The sequence below is a fragment of the Oncorhynchus clarkii genome, chromosome 2 (assembly GCF_045791955.1).
Source record: "Oncorhynchus clarkii lewisi isolate Uvic-CL-2024 chromosome 2, UVic_Ocla_1.0, whole genome shotgun sequence".
NCBI classification, from domain to species: domain Eukaryota; kingdom Metazoa; phylum Chordata; class Actinopteri; order Salmoniformes; family Salmonidae; genus Oncorhynchus; species Oncorhynchus clarkii.
This window is the reverse complement of record NC_092148.1, coordinates 63,518,452-63,537,739: the sequence shown is the minus strand read 5'-3', so window position 1 is coordinate 63,537,739 and position 19,288 is coordinate 63,518,452. Positions and strand designations below refer to the sequence as shown.

The following is a 19,288-nucleotide window of genomic DNA, read 5'->3' as shown; positions in this document are numbered from 1 at the left end:
TTGATGGGAGGTGCACATGCAGACAGTAAAGTGAGCAGCACTCTGACTAAATATAGACTAATATGGTTAGGGAGTGAGGGATTTGTATCTCACGCACGTTTCTCTATTTGCAACAAGTCTTTGTTAATATGCATCTTATAGAAATTACTACAACATAACACAAATGCTCATCTCTGTGCATTGCACGATGGATGAAAAAGCCAGTCTTTTCTTGCAAAAAAACCTAAACATGGAAATAGTAATGATTCATTGATAGGTATTTCTACAAGCTTGGCTGTGCAAGAGGGAAGTTTGACTGATGAATTATTGAGCTCGTTTTAAAAGAATCTGCACACAATTAGAGGGGATTTTCCTGGAAATATGTCCTACTTCAGAAATACCTATACAGGGAATTTAGGACTTGATGGAGGTATTCTCTTATAATGACAACATTTTTAAAGTGTTTCTGTGTGTGGTCGCAGTACCGTGCACTGTTATCTGGTTTGACAGTAGGGCTCTCCTTATTTTATACCCACTCTCCACCCACTTCATCTCTATAAATACTAACTGATACTAACATAAAACAGAGGGCATCTTAAAGTGTTTTTCCAAGCAGCATGTCAATATTCAATTGAATGGATTATAAATTCTAAGCACAAGGAGGGGTAGCAAACGAGGTGAACACAATGTGAAAGTCAAAATGAGAAAATCTTAATCGTAAGATATCTTTAATTAATGCTTTCGATAATATCCTCATTATAACAGTATCAGCCAGAAAACCCAACATCAAAAATCTAAATGTAACAGGATAATAATTTAATGATGAAACGCCAGATCAAACAGAGAAAAAAGAGAGGAGAAAAGTCAAACCAAGCATTCAGAATAAATAATCCTATTATATTCATTTTCATTCCTCTCCTGTTCACATTGCAATCATAATTATCAGAAGTACCTTTATCATCTTTATTCATTTTGTTAAATGTAGAATTTGAGGGGCAACGTAATAGCTGGGTCAGTCTGCAGGGACGAGTGGGGACAGGGGTTCTGAGGGAGAGCTGGTTTGTGCTTCTCAGTTGCACATTCATTCAAAACTCATGAAGGGAGTGACCGGCACATGCACCAGGTTACAGTCGTCAAGCAGCTGGAGGTGGGTGTGATCTGGGGATGGAGGTCATGGAGGTCAAAAAACAGACAGCGATGGTTGTCAGGGTTCACAGCATGGGCTCCCTGCAGAGCACAATCTCCAGCTCGGAGCGGTACAACTTCCCTCCGTCCGACAGGGCCATGATGCTCTTCTTGTAGTCAATCAGGTTTTTGGTGTCCACCTCCTGAGAGAAGATTAGAGAAGACAGGTGCTTCTGTAATGACACATTAAAATGATAAATTCAGCGTTATGTGGGAATGAGAGCTAAGCTTCAAACCTTCCATATTATCTCACCTTTTTGTTCTTTTCATAGAGGTCACGCAACAGAGCATCGAGCTCCTGCTCATCAATGTAGCCATTTCCATCCTGTAAGAAAGAGGGGTAAAATGTATCATATACCTGCATTAGAATTGTTCTCAATTCCATACTTTCAATGGAAGTTTTAAAAAGTACACTTCCCTTGAGATTTCACTTAAGAATAAAATATATGTACTGTATATGGCTGCTTTAGAGCAAAAGCTTGAAATGTATAAGGAGATATTGTGGAGGGGAAGGGCCATGGTACTGAAGTTACAATGGTGGGGTGTTTCTTTGAGAAGGCAGGGAAACAGACTGTCTTGGTTGCGTGCTGTCAAACATTTTGTATTTTTCAAAGCTATGCACATTTTAATTTTGGCACTGTGAGCAATGTTAGTGTTCAGTTGACCTGCTCTTTCCATTATTTTTACCCATAATTCCATAGCAGTGACAGCAGCTGTCAGTGATTCAGCTGCAGGGTGGAGGTTGAAACAAACGCTGAAATAATTATGCACGTAAATGTTAGCATTTGACACACATCATGTGTACATGGACTGTGTTTCATTTATAATTGAGTGTCTGCCCCAGTCCTCTCAGCAAGCATCTAGTCCAGACATAGGCATGCAAAAAGCCCTCTGCTCTGCTGAAGCATTTCAATTTTACTCTCCATCCTCACTTTCATTTCAGTCCACATACTAAAACTTTCCGCATATTTTGTTTTTTTAAGTCACAGGCTCTAACCTGTCACTCAGAGAGTCCGTGAGCTATTTGGATCCCTGCTAATAGTTGTCTTATGGATTGTAAGTACAATATTGTGAAACTGTCGTACATGTAACCCTCAATAGAGAATAATGCATGCTCTTTTTGGAAATGGAGCAACATACTTTAATTCAATAGAGATACAACATACTTTAATTCAATAGAGAATAATGTATATGTAATGAAATATGTATCACAATGCTGACATGTAGCCGACAAAGCAATGACTACAAGAAATTAGCTGAGATACAGTGACGGTTTTGAATTAGGCCAAATCAAATAGTCCATACATCACAATCAATTCTAGGCGTGTCAACAACACACAAGTGATACGAGTTGGCGTTTTACTTGTTTGAAGTCAGCTCCCTATCCACTACATGTCAAGCCAGATGTAATGCTATTAGCCTAAGACATTACTACATTCTACAACAGCAGTTTGATCCTGAAATCTGGCATCATCAAATGATGGAATACATGTTCAACCAACACTCAAACAAGAATAGCAGGTGTACCAATCAAGCTTATTTACCTACCCGGATGAGCGGAAAGACCACTGATTTGCAGAGAGTGAAATCAGTCATAACAACTCAGAGTCATCCACCAAACCTGATTGAAAGTTAAATACTGTACCTACAGCCAGTGGAGTCCCACATTTTTAGCCTTTTTTGTTTTATTGAGTAAGGCAGCTCCAAAATGCAGATGTTTCAGCCTAGCTCAGTGCTTTCTGTGGTAGTGGAGCAAGCCAGCAGAAAAAAAGGAGCATTGCGCCGTGATTGGCTCAGTATTCTGTCACTCATGGGGACATTACGCAAATGCCTAGCTTCAGTCCTTAAGTAAGGGTAGACATCCAAAATGTCAGCACTTTGGGTCCTACCATAGAGTTCTATTACAAGTGACCTTCCAAGAAGGCTCAAGGTCATTGGCCACAGAACTTATGTCAAATCACGTTATATATGTACAGTAGCTTTGATTGGATTGATCATGTCAACATCATACTTTCACAATCTTAGCTAGCAGTCATCATTGTGAATCAAGTCTACTGGCAAATCCTTTTTAATCCTTGTCAAATGAAGATAAATAATGCAGAGAAAATATAGATAAATCGTATTGGTGCTCATCGGCCATTGGACATAAACATTAGACAAGTTGGAAATCAACGATGAGTTGTTTGGAAGGAATTGGTGACAGTGGCTAACCGCAAGCATTGCAACAGGGAAGTCAGACTAGGAAAATATGTTTTGAATGGTCATCCAACTCGGAATTGTAAATCTTTTTCTTTGATGACAAAATTTGCCAACGAAGGACCACCGTGCACAACAAGATGAGTCCAAAAACGTCCTATATGCTGCTGCATAAATTATGTAATATACCAGGGAGATATGCAGCCATATCAGCAATGTTTTAAAAAAAGGCAGTAAACGAGGCTGAATGAACTGTTTCGCTGCCAGACAAGTCTCTGCTGATAGCCAGGTGTAGCGGTGGTAAGGATTCCCTTCATGATGCTGGAAAGAAAGCTCTGATGTTGAGGAAGCTTTATGTAGGACCTAAACATTTGTGTGCACCGCTTGTCGCCGTTATAGTGCAATTAATGTATTGTTTAGTGTTGTGTTGTGTTGTGTAGTGGCATTGCTGGCATGCAACTGCAAATATTTGGGGGGGGGGGGGGGGAGTTTTCCCCACCAAGATTTACATGCTAAAATCGCCACTGCCTACAGTATATAGCAAACTGTACCCTTTTACAATATCCAATCACATATCTAAATGTACCTTGTCGTAGAATGCAAAGATAGCATTGAACTGCTCAGAGGTCAGTTTGATACCCTGTAAAACACATTTGGAAATAAAAACATATTATAACAGAGCAGCATGATGTTACTTAGTTAGATTGTGCAAATTAATGATTGTGTTCTGAAATATCAAATGATCACATTGCTGGTATTTTTTCAGCCAAAATTACTGTGGAAAAGGGATTTGTTTGAAGGAACTGTCAGTTCCTCTTGCACACTCCTCACCTGGAACTTCAGTAAGAAATTTTCCTTAACTGGGAGAAGCCTTAAAAGAGAAGAACAGAGAACAGAGAATCATTTCCATGAAACACTTGTTAGGAGTGTCGGATGCTGAAGGCACACATGAAATAGAAACATTTCTTCTCAGTTGCTGACAGTCACCTCGCCATTTCTGACAGGCCCAGCTTCCCATCTCCGTTTAGATCAAACATCTTGAGCTACAGAGAGAGAGAGCGAGAGAGAAAGACAGGGAGAGAGGGAGGGAGAGATAGATAGAGACATTAAAGCAAGGGGCCGTCACCAGTTGTGACAACAGCATGTATTCTTTTTTATTCAGAATGCTACTCTGTTGTCAATCCGTTGTACATAGAAGTTGCTACTCAACACTAAGACTAAACAATACAGATTGGTTTTCTCCCAAGAGTAATTCAGGTCAAGCTTTAGGCCTTGAGGTTCAAACAGATGTTTGAACATCTGCTGTTGGAACACACAACCCGTAGGACATCATGAGTCCCACTCCCAACCACATGGCAGCCACCAGCATGATGGGACAAGGGATACATAGCTCCCTTGTTCACATATAAAGTATATTATACAATACCTACAGACAATTTTCATTTGATCACTCTTTTGTTGCTGACAATTTTCCTGCACCGCAGGAAATGCAGATGAGAATCGTGATTTACATAAAGTCACTGAAAACCTGCACTAACACATGAATATATATTAACAGTTTTCCACTTTTCATTTGGCCTCATTTTGACCAGCTAATATCCTAACCACCAATCAAGCAACATTATGGACTAAATGTTCAAATTCTGTAACTGCAGGAAGGCCAGCATTCTGGAGTTGCCTCTTCACTGTTGACATTGAGACTATTTAGTCTCTATTTATTGAAGCTGCCAGTTGAGGACTAGTGAGCCATCTGTTTCTCAAACTAGACACTCTAATGTACTTGTCCTCTTGCTCAGTTGTGCACCGGGGCCTTCCACTCCTCTTTCTATTCTGGTTAGGGCCAGTTTGCTCTGTTCTGTGAAGGGAGTAGTACACAGCGTTGTACAAGATCTTCAGTTTCTTGGCAATTTCTCGCATGGAATAGCCTTCATTTCTCAGAACAAGAATAGACTGACAAGTTTCAGAAGAAAGTTCTTTGTTTCTGGCCATTTTGAGCCTGTAATCGAGCCCACAAATGCTGATGCTCCAGATACTCAACTAGTCTAAAGAAGGCCAGTTTTATTGCTTCTTTAATCAGAACAATAGTTTTCAGCTGTGCTAACATAATTGCAAAAGGGTTTTCTAATGATCAATTAGCCTTTTAAAATGCAAAACTTGGATTAGCTAACACAACGTGCCAGTGGAACACAGGAGTGATGGTTGCTGATAACGGGTCTCTGTACCCCTATGTAGATATTCCACAACAAATCGGCCGTTTCCTGCTACAATAGTCATTTACAACATTGACAACGTCTACACTGTATTTCTGATCAAATTTATGTTATTTAATGGACAAAAAATGTGCTTTTCTTTCAAAAACAAGGACATTTTTAAGTGACCCCCAAACTTTTGAACGGTAGTGTACATGCGAGGATGTGGTCCATGTGGATCAATATACTCTAGAAGTGTCGTTATTCCCCTCACAGTTTTACACGACTTTTACCTTGTGATTCTATAATAGTTATATTAAATTGTTTTTCAACATACTTTGGATGTGGTGGTGCTGGTTATTTCTCAGATAGGTCTGTGAGGAAGGCGTAGCCAAGGAAATTAGTTTGGGGTTGGAGGTGCAGGGACTGGGGAGATGCAGATCATTTTTTTTTGCCTGGGCTGAAGAAGTCTATATCGGTCCGCTAATACAAGACTAGTAATGGCCCAGTGCACTACTTTTGTGGAAAAAAATGAAACTACATTTATTTGAGTGTTTACCAGCATTTGTAACTTGAGTCTGATCATTATCTGTACAAAACAGATAATCTGATAATACTTGTGAAATATAAAAATACTTGCTTGATATGTTTTCCAGTTTCTTGAAATACTGAAATGGTGTTTTCAGTCCTTTTCAGTGAGTGCATATATTGTCATACTTTTTTGCACTAGTCGGCTGTGGGAATAGAGCCCACAACCGCAGCATTGCAAGCGCCATGCCCTACTAACTGAGTCACATCATCACAACCCACTTGATGTCTCAATGTACTCAATTACTGTATTGTGGATTGTTTTTCTTCAGTCTACAGGTACAAACCTAGATTACCAGCCTATGTACAATACAGTAATGTACATTTACAATAAGTGGTTTATAAGGATGGTAAATTAATACTGCACAAAAAGGGGTTGTTTTCCATGTTATTTCATCAAGAAAAAATCTTGAATTTGATGTGACTGTTTTGTGTCTTTGCCCATAACTTTGCACCTTTTGATGTAAATGTTTGAGGACAGGGTTTTATTATTTGTGGATTCCATTAGAATGACAATCGCAGAGAAAGAGACAGAGCAACAACTCTTACAATTCCAACTATTGAATCCTGCAAGATACTGTTCTTAATTATACAACTACCTTTTTTTTGCCAAAGCAGAGATGCTGAAAATGTTTTGTGCCTACAGCCATCTATATTAGTCTGCTAATACTAGTAACGGCCCAGTGTGCTACTTTTGTGAATAAAACAATTAATATATATACTTTTACATGGATGAAGGGTTTGGGAATAGTACAGGAAGTGATTCATTTAGACTGAAAAGACTCACTATTGTCTGTGTGTACTCATGAAGCTTCTGGTCATCGTAGTGTCTGTTGGCTTTCTTCAGCAGGTCTGAGAGGAATCCCTGTGGAGTTGAGAAAGTTGAGTAAACTATAATTCCCTAATAGGTCAACAAAAATCCTATGATCTTAGAGAGTCTGGCTCGTCTATACTTTAGCGCTGAGGCCCCAGTTATTGGTTTTTGTCAGTCATATAAGTATTGGCTTACGCAGAGTTGGAAGTGTCACATACATTCTCAGATCCTTCATTGACAGAAAGGACCATTCTATCTATCACTACCAGCCGCCGTTCCCTGCAGATAAGACAGCAGAAAACGCTTTAGAAATGAATCAGTGTCAGACAACCGCCTAATGGATGGTATTATACGTCAGGATTTGTATAGTGTCCTTGTCTGACAGCCGTTGAGACGAGAGAAATTTGCATCGTCCCTATTTGCCTCACTGTATCAACACAACAACTATACCTGCAAATGTTTGGGTGTTGGTTTCTAAACCTTCATTTACATTGTAAAGTATAATAATGCATCTCCTTGCCATCTTATATCGAATGAGAAGAAGAGTTAGGAGACATTGGTTGGAGCTTTAGCATAGTTTGTACAAAATACATACTGTAAACATGTCTTACATTGATGGTTAACAAGTGAGAAATCATACCTTCAGTTCATTAGCTTCAATGTACCCACTGCGATCTGTATCGTATCGTCGCCAAGCCTATATATGCAAACACAAAGTCACACACATTAGAAATGAAAAAATAGACATACAGCCAATCACTTGCTCCCACAGTAGTACCAATCACTTTGTAAAGGAGTCATCTCATTCCTCCACTCACACTCAAACACCCCCATATCCAATGTCCTTTAACACCGAAGCAATCAAACTGCATTATATTAATGGGATTGCATGTGACATTCATGAATTACTCTCTGGAGGGGCAGAGATCACTTTCAAAAGGAGAGGAAGAGCACACAAAAAAAATCATATCCAATTTATGTGGCTGGTAATTGTTAGTTTTTTCTTCCCGTAATCACACTAGGGTTTTCATTATACTTTCCAGATTTCTAAATCCTATCTCCCACACATTGTGAGAGGGCAAGGAGAGAGAAATGCATTTTAATTAATGTTTTAATCTAGCAGCTGTCCCTGTTTCCAGAAAGGGCTCTTATCAAAGATAGATGCCCTCCCTCTCCAGGTCTGTTGAGAATTACAGCCGCACATCTATAATATATGATTCTGAAAATAGAAGTTTGTACTTCCTCATTCAATCCCTTTAAAAGTCTTCGCTACCACACCGGGTGATTAAAAAGCCTCATTTTCTCTTTCTCATGCAATTCTTCCTGCCCTTGACATAATAGGAGTGCAGTGGGTGACTGGATGGTCCCTCCTGGTATCACTGATAATCAAACTCTCTCCATTTACACTGTATGAGAACTAATCTGACAGAGCTGTCAAGTGTCTCTGAAATGTAATCTCCTTTACCAGTGAGTGATTGTGGTTTTTCTCTTGGCAGAGGACACACATGACAGAGAAAAATAACCTGTGAGTAGGATACTTTTTTTGTTGTTGAGACTTTTCTCTCAAATTATGTATTACTTGTAGTGCAATTCCCTAATATGATTTGGGATAGGCAATGATTCCAAAATGTGGATTGTAGTGTGTTTTAATTGCTTTGTCTAATTGTTTTTTTTATTATTCTACCTTATTACAGTATCTCTGTATTTCCAATCCCACCAACACACATTATAAACAGCCGGTACGAGTCTCCACATTCTTACTCAAACTAAATTAATTCTCAAACCATCTATTTTCACCACTTACCGCCATGAACTCAGAACTGGATCCAACAAACTCTCTGAAGCAAAGCAGGAAGTTCTCCTCCGTGGGCAAAATCTGAGCCAGCTGGAGAAGGAGAGAAAGAGAGAAATGAATTAGGGGAAAAAAAGATAACCTTTGTTTCTCTGTGTTTGATTGTGTGAAAAATACTGTTTAATAATAGAATCTTATCTTTTCGACGAAGATTACTCAAATGAAGCATAGATCATCGAGTCAATCAACAGTTTCAGAACACATCTACCAGTGTCTGATTATTTCTGCATTGATATGCAAACTGTCTGAGATCATTGGTAATAATTATCACTAGCATAATCAAATCCTCATTGATCTGAAAATGAAAAAATGTCAGCTCACCTCTGACATCTCAATTCTCCCATCTGCGTTCTTGTCAAACTTCTGCATAAACTCCTTCATCTTCTCTCTGAAAGTGGAGTTTGATGGGTCCTATAACACATGCACAAATACACGCAAATATATGTTTGTCATGACACAAACATCAGTAAAGATCTGTTGTTATTTTTTTTACGCAAACCGTCCTCTCGTGTTATAGGACTGTGGTCACACACATTGTTGTGAAAGAGCTTGTTTTTTATGTTAGGGGTTGTTACACTGGGCAGACAGAGAGATTGTCTCTCTAAAACAGACAAGCGTCTTCTACCCAGCTAAAGGGCTCATCATCTTCTAGTCACAGACTTTATTCAGCTACAGGGAGATGATATGTAACATGATTACTGATGCTCTCTGATTCCTGTGTTCTACACACACGAGATGTGGTGACACAAAGATTATTGCACTGACTCCTCCCAAGAAAGAGGATATCTTCCATCTGTGGGAGAACTCTCTGGAGAAATGTGTTGTTTTGATGTTGCTTAAATAATTAATTAGATCTTGATTGGACAAATCAGTCGCATTTTAATTACTGCCAGTCCTACACGGACTGGACAGCTTAGAGACATGAGTTCATATCTATAGGGCTTGTTCCGGAACTCAATGAACCACCTACCAGAAAAGGCCACAACCTTGATTAGTGAGAAGATGCCAACATATGACTGTTGGATTAAAGAACAAACAAAATAATACCTTTACTATTGTCAGTCAAATTTGGAAAGTTGGTGGTATAATTACTTTGTACCTTTGCTTGTTAGCCTGTTAAAGGAAACTCACGTTACACCAATTACTATGTCCAATATGTGTTTGCATGAGGTTGTACTCCTTTGGTTTCACCTAATAAAACCCAAAACATATTTACTGTTGTATTTATTGACCAGAGCCATGACACTTTCATTGAAAGTGGTCAGTCAATCCAGCATTACAGGAAATAATGTTACAAAATGGTATTGGATTCAGTACTGTGAAAAATTCCACATAGACCCATCAGAGACAGAATAGGCCTGTGACATACACTACGTAATGTATGTGGGCAGTAGTTATGTAAACATAGATACTGTATAAACATTGCTATGACATGTTTGATTGAATTGAGCCCTAGTCAAGGCCCAGGGACCATTCCCTTACCACTCCGGCCCCTCTCCGTGCAATCTCCAACTCCCTGAAGAAGTTCTCCAGTTCCTTGCCCTCAATGTAGCCATTGCCTGCAGTAGAGGAAACAGGGATTTGACAAATCAGCCCAAGACTATCTATCATACAGGCAGTGACTGTGAAGCATCAAAGATCCCCATGTAATGCATAGTAGTACCATTGTGAATGTGTGACTCTTGAGAAGTGAGATTGTACACATTTGACAGCAAATTAGGGTAATGCTTCCCTGTTTTACAGTAATACTCCAGAACTAAGTTTGTCTGGCTTGCTTGCTGGCTGATTGGATGGCTGGCTCAATGACTGACATAATAACTAACTCATTTTTTGTCCAGATGGTTAGCATGCTGCAAGGCTGGCTCTGGCTGACGTGATTTGCGAGATAGCTTGCACTCAAACGTTGGAACCTGCTTAATTAAATCCCTTGAAGGGGTCTCCCAGTCTTGAAATGCACTGCTACTCTCTCTTTCTCTCTCTCTCTCCCTCTAATTGAGGCCTCCAAGGCCTTTTAAGTCCAGTTATTTGAAAAGACAATGGGGAAATTTCTGCCTGGCCTGACAGTGTAAGAAATCGATGCAGGAATCCCAACTTCAAATAAATGTGCCTAGTTGCACCCTTGCCAGGATTATTTGGATGTCTATAAATAATGGTGAAGGAAACGCTAGAGCTTTAATCTTAATGTTGCTCAATCAAGGGAGACTCGTGAGATGATTATTATAGTGGCTTTTGACAAATACCAACAATGCCTTTCCTATCAGCTTCACAATTTAAATGTCTTTCAATTGCCTATGTATTCATTTGCCTGTGGATCCTAGTGACATTTGCACGGACCTGAGTACCGGAAGTCTCTGGGGAAGCACTCAGTTTGATATTTACCAGACAAACAAGTACATATCATTATGGGAAAAGCACATTTGCGTTTGATTACACAGAAAACATAACTTGCTCTATATAGAGCGGATGTAATTCTATCAAAATCATCATGATGCAATCTTATTTTATTCTCTCTTTGTTGTATTGACATATAGGTTTGTATAATAGCTTTACATATGATTTAGTTTATCATTACATGTTGTTAGCATGACCAATATGATCCAGTGGTTTTATATGCTCGTTGTCTATGAACTTTGTATGAACTTTGTATATGTGTTAATAAATCAATAACAAGCTGTAGGTGTGCATGTATACTGCAGAGTATGCTGTGTATGATGATGTGACATATACACTGGCCCACAGCAGCCTATACACTGCAGTCTCCAATTGTTTTTCAGTTATCTACTCATTTACTTTTTTTTCTATTTCATTGGAGAATTGCAAATAACAAATGACTCCTGCTTGTTATCTAAACAGTTGTGGCAATAGAATGTGGCCTACTGTGTTAGTTTATGTCACATTTGTGGTCACAGACAATAGCCATCTCCAACATGATCTGACATAAGCTACCTATTTGTTATTAAATGTAAAGGTCTCCCTCAGAAGGCCACAACTTAAGAGTAGCATACTGTCAGCATACTGTAATACAATCAGAATGCATTATGTGACTTGTTTTAGGCACATTTGACCTCTATGGCTTATCATCTCATTATGATCTTGAGTTAGCCTACACCATCAGCCATTTTGAGTTAGCCTATACCATCAGCCATTTTGAGTCGTTTTTGACACATAATTATATTATAGGCTTATGTGAATAACAAATCCTGATAAACATTGGCAATCATTATGGTGTTATTTATCTCATACCCCAAAAAATGTATGAACTGTTAAAACAAATACCAGCTGATTGATAACCTATTCCCCACAAGACAGGGAAAAGCTACAATACTAGAAAACATTATCAAGGGACAACAACATGATCATGCCAAGTCTTTCAATGCATTATAACGGCATCATAAATTATGCATTACTGAAATGTCAATATCAGACAGACATTAGTCAGGTATCTCTCTGTGTGTTCTCTATAGAAAAATGTTCATCAACATAGTTGATTCGTCTAATAATTTCAGCACCATGGTCAGCGGCAAAATTGGTAGGTCAATCTCATGATCTGATGTTCTGGCCTAGCCTATTTGCACAAGAGCAGCAATTCACTGTGAACCATGTTCACATCCCTATGTCATGTTGTCTTTGCAGAAAATGCTTAATCCATAGAGACAGCGCAGTATAGGCCCTATTGGGTGGACCAACAGCACCAATCTCTGTTTGTGCTCAGAGAACTAAACACCCAGAGGGAACTAGTACAGTAATCCGAGAGACTCTTCGCGCCTATAGTATTATCATTCCGCTTCAACAAATGGCCGGGACGGAATGTGCAGTAACACTATCAATAGGGGAAACCAATTATGCCTAGAGGATGCCCAAGGACAATGCGTGTGGAGGGGCGTGGGCTCGTTCGCTCGAATTGAGCCGAGAACTCGTAATTTTATAGCATGTAATAGGCTACTGAAAGTAGATAGTTGTCTGTCTCCTCTGAGTTGGGGTTTCATCTGTATAGTGAATAACATTCATATAATACTGGAATTCGATTGACAAACTCTCTCCTTACATTTTAGACGCACCTTTTAAAAGCAGGATTCCAACCATCAGTTATGATGCCTATGGAAACTCTTGAGTCTGTCCTGACATCATCCAGATGTGTTTATTTTTGTTTAATCGTGCTTTATAAAACAATACAGTGGAATAATATTATTACAATGTTTAAGTATTCAGTCAAGTTAGTGAATCCTACTTTTTTGATAGGCCTATACAAAAATGACGCTTATTGTGTGGTAAGGCTACATATACGTTTACAATGGACGACAGTGTGCCACACGGTCATCCCTCCATTAGTTCACCGTATTCTGAGGTATAACCTAGACTTCTGATGCCTTTTGATCGATAGACTGATCTACATTGTAATACTGATGTATTAGTTGTATCTGAGTGGGTTCTTCTAGTAACTGAATAAAAGTCATGCATCCATACAACCAACCCTTTTAAATCAAATATTAAATGGATCAATTAATACACAAGTAGCCCATTCGAACCTTTCTAAAGATACATTATTTAGTGCCCACAATTAATTACATTTAACAAATTATCCAGAGTTATCCAGTTGCTTTTCTAACTGCCAAGAAAGTAAATGCACTAGAATGCTTATCCAGCATTTTTTGTCAAACACTTATTGTCTTGTCCAATCAAAATTCTAAGCATCCAGCAGTTTATAGCCCACGCCTTTCCCATCATAACCAAAAGTGAATTTCAGTTATGATATACAACACTTTTTAGACAAAGCTATCCCAATATCCAAGCCGCATCTACGAAAAGCCTGTGATTTGTTCAATTTGTAAACTAAAATCTGTGATAGAGTATATGTAACCTAGTCTATTCGACATGTTAGCTTACATTTGTGTCTGCATTTGAAACAATGCCTCGTTCAAAAAAGTGCTCCGTTAAATTCAAGGTAACATTTTGGATAATTTAACTTTGTGCTCCGGTACTAACCGTCCGTATCGAAATGGTTCCAGATGTCGATGAACTGGGTGGCGCTCAATTCCGCCAGATGAAGGTGAGGAGGCTGCTGTGGTTTGTTTGCCATGTTCTCAACGACTTTTCCTCCTGTGCGCTAGAATATCCCCTGCGAACTTTTTATCTGTAGGACCACAATCCACACTGTAACCCCCCTGCGTGTTGCCAGAGCTTTTAAACCAAAGCAGAGACTGCAGTTCCCATGTAGCCACGCAGGTGGCGCAGTGACACCAAGTTCAACGCCCTCGCACCTCCATTCGTCTGCGTTCGCCTGCTGATGCGAGGAATCGCGCAAGGCACAGGGACTCACTGTTCCATGCGGAGAGGGACGTTCAGTAGTCGGAATGCAGCCAAGAACTTCAATGGACTGAACCGTCTGTTGCTGTTCAGGTTTGAGCTCTGCCATCAAGAACCAGATTTCTAGGCTATGTGGCTTAAATTATGTAAATCACAATGAGATGCGCAGGAATTGTCTAGCTCCATGAGCAAAACACTGCCGGTGTCATTTCCTTCCTTTATTTTCACTGTCAATTTGCATTCATGTAGAAGATGGGGATGGATTGGCATTGGATAGAGTGTTAATCCTTACTGTGTTTAAGTGTGTTCAATGGACTACATGGACACCTCTTAAATGTGTTTACAATCACAGTAAGAGACACTGGTCTCCAAGGAACTTCCCAAAGGCTTGGGTTAATTATCCTTTGGCGTTTATGCATTGAGACTAGCTCAGTAAGGAAAACCAGAGCCCAGGGAGAAGTCGTGCCCGTGCCCTGGGACTGAGGACGCACAGCAGTAATTACTGTAGTCCTGCTGCTGCACAGCCACTGCACTGCATGGAGCTGCTGCATGCGCAACTCACTCAGCTTTAATTAATGCCAATTACTCGGGCTTCAGTGAAATGATTCAACCAACGCCAGATTCATTAGAAATCCACACTCTAATCACATTTTATACAGCCCTAGAGGAATCTGTGATTAGGCTGCATTCTTTGAGGACCAGAACATCCAAACAACATTACAATTATGAAAATGAATTTTCCTTGCAACTTATAACATACACAACATGACCAAAAGAATGTGGACCCTTGGTCGTCGAACATCTCATTCCAAAATCATGGGCATTAATATGGAATTGGTCCCCCCTTTGCTGCTATAACAGACTCCCCTCTTCTGGGAAGGCTTTCCACTAGATGTTGGAACATTGCTGCAGGGACTTTCTTCCATCAGTGAGGTTGGGCACTGAAGTTGGACAATTATGCCTGGTTCACAGTTGACTTTCCAATTCATTCCAAAGGTGTTAGATGGGGTTGAGGTTAGGGCTCTGTGCAGGCCAATCAAGTTTTTCCACACCGATCTGTATGGAGCTCGCTTTGTGCACGCACGGGGGCATTGCCATACTGAAACAGGAAAGGGCCTTCCCCAAAATGTTGCCACAAAGTTGGAAGCACAGAATCATCCAGAATGTCGTTGTATGCTGTAGCGTTAAGATTTCCCTTCACTGGAACTAAGAGGCCTAGTCCGAACAAAGAAAAACAGCCCCACACCTTTATTCCTTCTCCACTAAACTTTACAGTTGGCACTATGCATTGGAGCAGGTACTGTATCGGTCTCCTGGCATCCGCCAAACTCACATTTATCCGTAGGGCTGCCAGATGGTGAAGCGTGATTCATCACTCCAGAGACCGTGTTTCCACTGCTCCAGAATCCAACAGCGGCGAGCTTTACACCACTCCAGCCGACGCTTGGCATTGCGCATGGTGATCTTAGGCTTTTGTGCGGCTGCTCGGCCATGGAAACCCATTTCATGAAACAATTTGTGTGCTGATGTTGCTTCCAGAGGCAGTTTGGAACTCGGTAGTTAGTGTTGCAAATGAGGACAGACAATTTTTTATGCACTATGCGCTTCAACACTCGGCGGTCACAGTCTGTGAGCTTGAGTGGCCTACCACTTCACGGTTGAGCCGTTGTTGCTCCTAGACATTTCCACTTCACAATAACAGCACTTACAGTTGACTCGTTAAAAAGGGGGCATCCTATGATGGTGCCACGTTGAAAGTCACTGAGATCTTCAGTAAGGCCATTCTATTGTCAGTGTTTGTCTACGGAGATTGCATGGCTGTGTGCTTGATTTTATACACTTGCCAGCAACAGGTGTGGCTGAAACTCATTTGAAGGGGTGTCCACATACTTTTGTACATATAGTGTACTTGTTTTGTTTGGACATGTCAAGGGTAATGATATTCCTGGTTTAGCATTTCGCTATTGGTTTATACAATCTTCTTAGTCATGCTCAACTCTCCTTGGACATTCAGATGGAGTTTCAATGGTCAATAATGAAACAACTTTTTTTTATTTTATTTAACTAGGGAAATCAGTTAAGAACAAATTCTTATTTTCAATGACGGCCTAGTAACAGTGGTTTAACTGCCTGTTCAGGGGCAGAACGACAGATTTGTACCTTGTCAGCTCGGGGATTTGAACTTGCAACCTTCCGGTTACTAGACCAACGCTCTAGTCACTAGGCTACCCTGCCGCCCCAATGATGAATGCCTTATCTCTGTTTAGCACCGTCTACTAACTGTTAGCTTGTTAGCACAGGCCTGCTAACCGTCTGAATCGCCGCGTCCCAAACACTCACTGAACCCATATTTACTTTCTATCCCTTTTCGATTTTTAATTTGTTTATACCTCCCGGTAACCTGCCTCACCCAATGTGATACGGAACCGCTATTATCTTTACATTTTTAGAACACACTCAAGAACCTCCAGAAGCTAACCAGCTAACTGGCTACAAGCTATTTGGTCATTGTTAGTTTTCTAACCTGGATAACACTCGCCAGTCCAGCTTCCCTGCCCCATCCACCGCTGCCCCTTGGACACTGATCACTTGGCTACATAGCTGATGCATGCTGGACTGTCCATTAATCACGGTAATCCATTCTGCTTGTTTATGTTTTATCTGTCGGCCCCAGCCGCACTTAGGCTCTGTGTGTAGTCAATCCGACCCTCTCTGCCTAATCAATCGCCATTCTACCTGCTGTTGTTGTGCTAGCTGATTAGCTGTTGTCTCACCTACTGTTTTAGCTAGCTCTCCCAATTCAACACCTGTGATTACTGTATGCCTCGCTGTATGTCTCTCTCAAATGTCAATATGCCTTGTATACTGTTGTGCAGGTTAGTTATCATTGTTTTAGTTTACAATGGAGCCCCTAGTTCCACTCTTTATACCCCTGTTACCTCCTTTGTCCCACCCCCCACACATGCGGTGACCTCACCCATTACAACCAGCATGTCCAGAGATACAACCTCTCTCATCATCACCCAGTGCCTGGGCTTACCTCCGCTGTACCCGCACCCCACCATACCCCTGTTTGCGCATTATGCCCTGAATATATTCTACCATGCCCAGAAACCTGCTCCTCTTATTCTCTGTCCCCAACGCCCTAGGCGACCAGTTTTGATAGCCTTCAGCCGCACCCTCATACTACTCCTTCTCTGTTCCGCGGGTGATGTGGAGGTAAACCCAGGCCCTGCATGTCCCCAGGCACCCTCATTTGTTGACTTCTGTGATCGAAAAAGCCTTGGTTTCATGCATGTCAACATCAGAAGCCTCCTCCCTAAGTTTGTCTTACTCACTGCTCTAGCACACTCTGCTAACCCTGATGTCCTTGCCGTGTCTGAATCCTGGCTCAGGAAGGCCACCAAAAATTCTGAGATTTCCATACCCAACTATAACATCTTCCGTCAAGATAGAACTGCCAAAGGAGGAGGAGTTGCAGTCTACTGCAGAGATAGCCTGCAAAGTAATGTCATACTTTCCAGGTCCATACCCAAACAGTTCGAACTACTAATTTTGAAAATTACTCTCTCCAGAAATAAGTCTCTCACTGTTGCCGCCTGCTACCGACCCCCCTCAGCTCCCAGCTGTGCCCTGGACACCATTTGTGAATTGATCGCCCCCCATCTAGCTTCAGAGTTTGTTCTGTTAGGTGACCTAAACTGGGATATGCTTAACACCCCGGCAGTCCTACAATCTAAGCTAGATGCCCTCAATCTCACTCAAATCATCAAGGAACCCACCAGGTACAACCCTAACTCTGTAAACAAGGGCACCCTCATTGACGTCATCCTGACCAACTGGCCCTCCAAATACACCTCCGCTGTCTTCAACCAGGATCTCAGCGATCACTGCCTCATTGCCTGTATCCGCTACGGAGCCGCAGTCAAACGACCACCCCTCATCACTGTCAAACGCTCCCTAAAACACTTCTGTGAGCAGGCCTTTCTAATCGACCTGGCCCGGGTATCCTGGAAGGACATTGACCTCATCCCGTCAGTTGAGGATGCCTGGTCTTTCTTTAAAAGTAACTTCCTCACCATTTTAGATAAGCATGCTCCGTTCAAAAAATGCAGAACTAAGAACAGATATAGCCCCTGGTTCACTCCAGACCTGACTGCCCTCGACCAGCACAAAAACATCCTGTGGCGGACTGCACTAACATCGAACAGTCCCCGCGATATGCAACTGTTCAGGGAAGTCAGGAACCAATACACACAGTCAGTCAGGAAAGCTAAAGCCAACTTCTTCAGGCAGAAGTTTGCATCCTGTAGCTCCAACTCCAAAAAGTTCTGGGACACTGTGAAGTCCATGGAGAACAAGAGCACCTCCTCCCAGCTGCCCACTGCACTGAGGCTAGGTAACACGGTCACCACCGATAAATCCATGATTATCGAAAACTTCAACAAGCATTTCTCAACGGCTGGCCATGCCTTCCGCCTGGCTACTCCAACCTCGTCCAACAGCTCCCCCCCCCCCGCAGCTTCTCGCCCAAGCCTCTCCAGGTTCTCCTTTACCCAAATCCAGATAGCAGATGTTCTGAAAGAGCTGCAAAACCTGGACCCGTACAAATCAGCTGGGCTTGACAATCTGGACCCTCTATTCCTGAAACTATCCGCCGCCATTGTCGCAACCCCTATTACCAGCCTGTTCAACCTCTCTTTCATATCGTCTGAGATCCCCAAGGATTGGAAAGCTGCCGCAGTCATCCCCCTCTTCAAAGGGGGCGACACCCTGGACCCAAACTGTTACAGACCAATATCCATCCTGCCCTGCCTATCTAAGGTCTTCGAAAGCCAAGTCAACAAACAGATCACTGACCATCTTGAATCCCACCGTACCTTCTCCGCTGTGCAATCTGGTTTCCGAGCCGGTCACGGGTGTACCTCAGCCACGCTCAAGGTACTAAACGATATCATAACCGCCATCGATAAAAGACAGTACTGTGCAGCCGTCTTCATAGACCTTGCCAAGGCTTTCGACTCTGTCAATCACCGTATTCTTATTGGCAGACTCAGTAGCCTCGGTTTTTCGGATGACTGTCTTGCCTGGTTCACCAATTACTTTGCAGACAGAGCTCAGTGTGTCAAATCGGAGGGCATGCTGTCCGGTCCTCTGGCAGTCTCTATGGGGGTGCCACAG

The 19,288-nt window shown here is 41.5% G+C and overlaps 1 protein-coding gene across 1 annotated transcript; it reads right to left on the bottom strand.

Annotated features, from left to right (window-relative positions):
• Positions 1–716: 716 nt before the first annotated feature.
• LOC139371596 (calretinin-like) lies at positions 717–13,940 on the bottom strand. Its single transcript, XM_071111946.1, has 11 exons — positions 13,787–13,940; positions 10,286–10,362; positions 9,125–9,214; positions 8,756–8,836; positions 7,592–7,648; positions 6,925–7,002; positions 4,348–4,403; positions 4,192–4,231; positions 3,947–4,000; positions 1,418–1,489; positions 717–1,307 (listed from the first exon to the last, which is right to left on the bottom strand). Exons 1-11 carry the CDS (start codon positions 13,878–13,880, stop codon positions 1,191–1,193), a joined length of 816 nt encoding a protein of 271 aa, XP_070968047.1. The 5' UTR covers positions 13,881–13,940; the 3' UTR covers positions 717–1,190.
• Positions 13,941–19,288: the final 5,348 nt, after the last annotated feature.